The 8,060-nt window shown below is 29.8% G+C and overlaps 1 protein-coding gene across 5 annotated transcripts in view; it reads right to left on the bottom strand.

The window, feature by feature from the left end:
- The window catches only part of zip (myosin heavy chain 10), a 28,488-nt gene that overhangs the window by 11,580 nt on the left and 8,848 nt on the right, over positions 1-8,060 (bottom strand). For all 5 annotated transcript variants that reach the window (XM_011504810.1, XM_011504813.1, XM_011504809.1 and 2 more), the window contains exons 2-3: positions 1,646-1,802; positions 879-997 (exon numbers count right to left, since the gene is read on the bottom strand). In XM_011504810.1, the coding sequence (XP_011503112.1) occupies positions 879-997; positions 1,646-1,802 (276 nt within the window). The remainder of the gene's footprint in view (positions 1-878; positions 998-1,645; positions 1,803-8,060) is intronic.

Raw genomic sequence — 8,060 nt, 5'->3', positions numbered from 1 at the left:
GGGAGAAGAGACGCCAAACTATGTTTTTTAAACCCTTCCAGCTTGCTGTAATTTTTACAATAACATTGGCGTAATCCATTTGCACTCGTCTCTTTTTTCCTTCTACTTCAATTCCCACTTTTATACTAGCATCCTCTCTTTCTGTCTCTCTCTCTCTTTCTGTCTCTCTCTCTCTCTCTCTCTCTCTCCCCCACTCAATCGCTCACAGGCATAATTAGGTACTCTGTAAGATCTTGACTTGAACCGATAGCAATACTCCTTTCTGTCCTCGTAATACAGCTTGTGCTTTCTGCAACGAGAAGACGGATGTAGAGAAAAAAGTGTCAAAGATCTATCGTTTATTTTTGTATGCGTTTATTTTCCGAAAAGACTCGCGCTCCCGATAAATTGCTCGGTGTTTACGATCATGCGCAATGATCTGCCTCTTTTTAACCGTATAATGCTCGCGATTATAAAGTAGAGCCAAGGACAATGGGGCCAGTGTTTCAATTCACTCCGCGAAAAATTCACCAAGACCGGATCTTGATTCCACGTTGGCTTGCTCGAGCGCAGCAACGAAGCTCAGAAAAGCTAGTGGACAGCTAACCACGCATGTTCTTTCGTTCAATAGATCGCAGCAGGTGACGTTCTCAATGTCGATCCCACGTACAGCTTCCACGCGCTCCGGGCCTCTGAAAATATTCAGGCGTGAATCGGGACTCGGCTGATAATGAACCGGCCCTGGCCCACCGAATCTGCCGGCTTCTCGAATATCGCGAAGGTGAGAGAGGATCTCGTCTTTCTCTTCTATCATCACGCTTCCCGCGACTCGATAACCGGACGCTCGGCGTACCTAGAATATTCAACGCTTAAGATGTATTCTCAGATGTGACACTTACCGCGTTCGATTTGGGTTTCGAAGCTGCAACATAGGCCAGATACTGGATTACTTTTTTCGTGTTTTCCGTCTTGCCGGCGCCTGACTCACCCGTGCACAATATCGACTGGTCTTCTCGGTCTGGAATATAATTTTTAGATGCATATTCTTGCGAATATTCCATGCTCTTCTCGTCGAAGGATTAATTTTAACGTTATTTCTTACAATGGTAACGGATGCCATTTTTTCCCATTAATAATTGTGGCGTATGTTAGATTTTAATATCGGAAAAATATGCTTAAAATCTACCTAGGCTCTCGGAATGTAAGCGACATTTTAACGATTTGGAATAATTCTAATATTGTTATTATACTTAATTTGTGACAATGAACAAATTATACGAAGCAAAGTTCCAAGAAATTTATTCTGATTACAGCATTAGTCGCCACTCATATTTACTGTTTATGAGAACAAATTTTTTACATATAACTTATAAAGCGTTTCTTATTGATTGTGATTTTGCAACGCAGCCTTTTCTTTACAATACATCTTGAATATCCGCATACAAGATATATAAATTTGTGAAGAGGCATTTAAAAAGTATAATTTTACATGATGCGGTATTGTGTGGATGGAAATAGTGTCTTGACTTAATTAGAAAATAAAGAGAAATAAAATTTGTTTAATTTGGTGAACGTTGAATGATATATTTATAAATCGGAGAAGCTCAACTGAACAGTACGAAGGTGGCGAAGGACAGGAATGGATACAGGATTAAAAAGCACTTACCTTGCAGCATAGAGCGATATGCTGTATCTGTTATAGCAAACACGTGGGGTGGTACCTCGTGTCTCTTAATGCCTTTGTACCTTTCCATAATTTTCTCCGTGTAAATTGGCAACTTCTTATATGGATTAACGACCACGCAGAAGAGTCCGGAATACGTCTATAAAGAGTAAAATAGATTAGGCTGCATATTTATATGGGTTGTCATCAATCTATTATGAACGGGAGAATACAAATCGCAATATAAAGGGATGCTTTTATTTGTGGCCAATCAGAAGCGCGCTCGCTATCGATTTTACACCTGACACTGTCTAGATGATAAGTGAATGATAAATTTCACAATCTCTCCGCTCAGCCCTAGTTGCCTAACATTTCTTTTATCTGCCGACGACGTGTAGTTTCCGCTTCGTCGATAAACGCCCGTGGGTCCTTATCGACATGGACACTTCGCTTATCAACTATTGTCAGCGGTCAAAGACCTTTGATTTGCAAAATTACGCAAACAATACAAGGCCCACGCGATTACGCGAGGAATCACTACCTTCGATTGTCTCTGAAGTTCAAGAGTCAATAATCGAAATTAGCCGATGCAGTTTTTTTTCGTTGGCGTTAGCGTATCCATAAAAATAAGTATTGAAAATGCTGATATTTAAAAAAAGTACGAATGACGGGTTAGAAATTGAGACAGATACTACGAGGAGCGAGATGACTGCATACAGAATAGGACAGAAGAATTAGAAAGAAAAGCAATCGGTGTCGTTCGTGTACATAACAAATCCATGGTTTAATGAAAAAACTAAAATACCGCTTCTCCACAAAAATATAGTAAAAATCACGTGTTATCATCAACGGCCGGTCAGAGTTTACTTGAGTACTTTAATTCATAACAGATAAAACACCTAATACAAGCTGCGAAATAGTAATATTCATTTTATCTCTCCATTAAATAAGCGAACAATTGTTTTTTAATACTTAATACGGATCAATAGCTTAAAAAGAAAACTTCCATCTAATATAATTAAATACTGTTAATTATTTTTAAGCGTCAAAATTCACAGTTTACATTAATTAAGTATATATTCAAAAATTTTTATGAAATACATTTGTTTAATGAGTGCTGACAATATGACTATTCGGTAAGAAAAAAGTTAGTTGCAATAGATAAATATTATCAATTGGTTAAATATAGAAGCTTTTGATAATGAAACATAATTCATGGAATCAACAAAGATTCAAGTAAAAATTGGGTTAATAAAAAAATAATAAGAGCGAATTCAACATACTATTGAAAGCTGTATAGATGACGATCATCGGGTAATTCTAATAATTTAGATAACTGTTTTGAAATGTATTAAAATTTCATTTTCAATGAAGTGCAGATATTTGAGAATTATTTTTTTGTTAGTTATTTTGAATACAATTTTTATTAATAAGGAAAAACTGCACAGGCGTAGCTTTCTTGACAATGACCAAGTTTAATCAAATAAATAAATTAAGTAATTGTTGAGAAGCAAGTAATTACATCATAAATTAAAAGGTAATAAAAACAATAAAGCTGTCAAATGTTAAAATTTACGATATAAAATAATTTTATATTATAAAATTAATTGACTATGAAGATAGGCAAATTTAACTTAGTTTAACACACGATAAAAATATAAATTTTAAAGACTCTACTTATTGATCATAGTATAAATACATGTTTTATATAATAGATTCGATTATGAATAAATGATATTTTTGTAACTCGAATTAATTCTTATTATAGCGAAATCCTTAAGTGTCACGATAAATATATCGTTCCTTTTTTGCATCCATAATTACTATAGACTATTTTCATTGCATAAAATGCAATTTAAAAAGTATCAAGGTAAATATTTTTAATTATCCAACATTTAATTACTAAAAACAATATTTATTAAAAAGTTCCTTTATATTGTACTAGAAAAAACTGGAATTATTTAACTAATAAAATAAATATTGTTACTGTAAGGTATAACAATCATTTATACAATCAATTATTTTTCAATCATTTATTTATTAAAATTATTATTTATTTATAATTTATTTATTATAATTTATTAATCAAATTATTTATCAATTATTTATTAATTAATTCATTAATCATTTAAACAGAGTTTTTAATATTAATTAGTAATATAAAAACATCATAAAATTATAACTTTTGTAAATTTAAAAAATTAATTTCGAATTACAAATTCTTATTACTGCAAAATTAATTAATTAATACTATCTGATGTATGGGCATTTGTTAAATATTGTGTAGCATAAAGCATCATAAGACTAAACTTAAAATATATAAAAATTGTAGAGTAGTTTTTTCATTTAATATGAAATGAATAAAACTAAAGGTAAACTTAAAATATATAAAAATTGTAGAGTAGTTTTTTCATTTACTATGAAATGAATAAACTAAACTACTATAAGTTTTAATAATAAAACTTATTAAATGAAAATCTCAGAGATCAAACCTATTTTAATTTAATATGAAACATGAACACTAAAAATTTAATATATATAATTATGTCAATACTGATATAAAAAAAATTAATTTGAATCTAGTCCGTAACTGAAACAATGCAATACTACATATATTTTTAATAAAATTGATCATCTTTTGAAAATGTAACATAAAATTATCTTAAAAAATATATGATATTAAACAAATTGATTTGATATGAAAAATGGGATATGTGTAAATGTTAACGTAATAACTCAGATTTAATTATAAATTTTAGATTATAAAACCAGAGATAAGGAAGTTTTAATAAATATAACAACATAATTAATGAAGAGTACTGTAATAATAAAATAGAAAACAGTTTACTTTTATATTTTAAAGATAATTTACCAAATAATTACTTATCAATACTCTAGCTATTATTATTTATTTAATTTTATTTTTGGAAATTTAAAATTGAAATGATAGATTCAAATGGGTCTCAAATAAAACAATTATCAAATAAATTTGTTATAAATTAATAAAATATAAATTTTAATATCAAATAAAAAATACTAAAGCCACAGTTTACTGTAAGCGGATATTCTTTTATGTAAGCAATAAATTTGGAAATACATTAAGATATAAATCATTACTTGAAATATCAAATTAAATTACTTCATGAATTATTATTTGATATTTCATTTAATAATTACAATGAAATATTGTTGAAAGGAATGAAAATAGAACATAAAGACATATAAAAAATCCTAAAAATTCATTTGGATACATTGGTTTTTTGCTTAATAGAGATTTAGATTTTATAGATTCAAAATGTAAAAAAATGTAATAAGAAAAACTTGTAATTTCAATAATTAGGTTTTTGAAAATATTAATAGTAAAGAAAGAGAAATCTATTAATTAAATACAGCTTTATCTAATGCAAAATAAACAACAAAGTATTCAAGTTGAAATGTTTAGAAAGATTGATAAAAAGGCGTTGAATTCTCATTAATATATAGTGGTTGATATTATATACATTTGATAATGGAATTATTTAATAATAGAATTAAATTTAATAACCAAAGTATTTCTAATGTTTTTTCTATGTATGTGATATTTTATATTAATGAGTTTATTATTACAGTTACTAAAATTAATAAATAATGTTTAGAGATGATTAAATGAAGTAATTAAGAACAATATTTCTACTGTTATTAAAATGAAAAGAATTAAGTAATTTTGTCAAGTAAATTATACCGTTTTTCGATTGCGCTGTAACTAATTTCAATAAAATTAATAGATAATTCAGAAGCACTTACTAATAAATAATGCAATATAAAAAATAAAAATAAACAAAATTTCTAAAAATTGTTATTAATTTATTAAATATTAACTATTATGTTAACTAATTTTATTGATTGGAAGATCATATGAATTATGAAATAAGAATGAAAAGTATAAAATATTTGTTTATATTGTATGTACCATACACATATATACGATTGGAGGGTATAAGAAAACAAGGCGGCTATAGCTTCGCTAATTATGTGCAGCATTGTAGCTGAAAGCATTGATATAAATTATTTATGCAAATATTGTTGAACTGAGTAATTAATGAATTATAATAATCTTTATCCTAAATTAATTTATGTAATAGTAAAAGATTCCAAATATATAGATAAAGGTAATTATATTTAAGTTAGATGTAGAAATTTTAACGAAACTCGAATAGATTTTAATGAATAATCAAACAATTAACATTAGTATATCAAAGTCGTGACATTCTGCTTAAAATTTACTATTACATTATTGATATATAGGAACGGAATGATTTTACTCTAAGTGGAAGTAAGAAAATTTAAAAACAGTTACTTAGTAAAATATAGGTTACATTGTCTTAACAGTTTGATTGGTATCTGTAGCTTCTTTCAATTCCTTCACTGCATATTGTATTATACGTAGTCTCAGGGAAAAATTGAAAGAATGTAATTATTAAATTATTTATTTAAATTTTTAATATTTTAGGTAGTAAATTGTTTAACAAGACATATATAGCATATGTGTAATATATTTTTAAAGATTTTAATGCAAAATACATTGTTTATTTTCGTAAGAATGTGCTGGATTATTTGAAGACTAATCGGTATTCATCAATAATTAAATACGCATATATTAAAGTATGAAGGTAAATTGAACGAAGTACTATTATTTAGTCTATGTGTAATACTATTTACTTCAAAATATCTGTTACAAAACCGATATGTACTTCATATTCTCAATGATATTCTTATGCTTTATTTGGGAAACAAATACAGTTTCATAGAAGATCTCGATATTAATACAGATTGGTAGTTTAATAATCATTGAATCGAGTTTATAACGATTCATGATGTTCTCTATTGTTTTAAGTTTCATGCATTAGTAAGGGGCAATTAATGTTTGGCAGTTATGAATAATTAAAAAGATTAAAAATATAGCATGTCTTATGGGTTTGCCACGATGTAATACTAATTTAATGACATCAGCAAGTATGTGTCCGCGTACATTCGGATGTTGCTCGGAAAGCTAGAAAGAGTTAAAACATTATTGGCAAGGGTTGGTGGCCCGAAGGAAGAAAAACGAGGGAGGAATAATTAACAATTAACGACGAGGGTTACAAATTTGTTAATTGGCACAGTTACGTGGATTCACTCTTTTTTTTCTATAGACTCCCTTATGTTTTTACATGGGCTAACAAACACAAATGACGTATAACTTTGAAATAGTCTCTCGTTGAAATCGTACTTTATTTTTATCTTTGAGCGGGCATTTGCGTATTTCTTTATTTATTTATTTACACGCAATCATTCATGCATCTCATCTTTCCCTGTACACAAATACATTTGTTTTTAACGTCAATCTCAATTGCATTAATTAAGGTTTTGTCTTGCACTATAAAAGTACAAATCCATTAAGATCGGATAAGCTTTTTGGCTCTTAAGAGCGCCGTGTGTATTTACACATACAAGGAACGCGCCTCGTATTTCCGTATAAAGCATGAAAAGTTAAATAAAGATTACGTGACACGGCTCCGCGATTCCGAATCGAGCTTGGCGATCTAATTAATAGTGACTCAATCTGAGAACTTTCGCAAAGAAAACCAAACTGTAATGTTATCGCTTCAGCCCATTTATTTTCAAGTGCATTTCGTTTATACATCTTTGAGTAAGATGAATCCTCCGGGATTTTTCCCCCGGTTCTAATATCCAAACGACACACTTTCTTATCTTAAGATTTTTAATTTGAGGCAATCAATTGTCCTTCGATCGGTCCATTCAATGATAGCACTAAAAAGCCTATGCTCATCCGAGACTCTTGAAATATCTCGAACTTTTTATCATTCGTGCTGCAAATCGATTTATAACGTGACGACAACTTTCCAGCTACAATTACTCTGACTTTCATGTCACGTGTATGTATTGCATACACCAAACTATCTTGTCAATCAATTTCGAGCTACTAATACTACCACCACCTATTATTATCCATCTCTCGTTTCACATGCACAGTCAACTAAGTCTAAGTTTCTGGACTGAAATGCCAGCAACACGTCGCGCGATTTTACCAACAAGAGTGCAGGCTTAACCTGTTCAAGGGTGAAGTTTTTTTTTTGTTTAAAGCTTTTCACATTTCAATAGAACATACGTCACAGATATTCAGTTGTTTACATTGGTGAATGAAGCGATAAAGCTCCAGTTTGTTGCGACTGTAAATTGAATATTAAATTAGTGGCTCATTATTTTGGGGGAGAATTTTTAATCTTGCCGGTCGAATAGGTAGGTGAAGAGGAGGGGGGGAGGTGTAAAGATTCTGGCGATGTCGGCTATAGAGAATATTCAAAAACCGGTCCCGGAGTCGCGTGTCGTCGACCTGCCCCCGTCGAATCTTCGGCATTACTCCTCAACAATTTTAAAA

The sequence above is a fragment of the Ceratosolen solmsi genome, unplaced genomic scaffold (genome assembly GCF_000503995.2).
Source record: "Ceratosolen solmsi marchali unplaced genomic scaffold, CerSol_1.0 scaffold4, whole genome shotgun sequence".
In the NCBI taxonomy this organism is placed as follows: Eukaryota; Metazoa; Arthropoda; class Insecta; order Hymenoptera; family Agaonidae; genus Ceratosolen; species Ceratosolen solmsi.
This window is presented reverse-complemented; position numbering and strand designations above follow the sequence as displayed.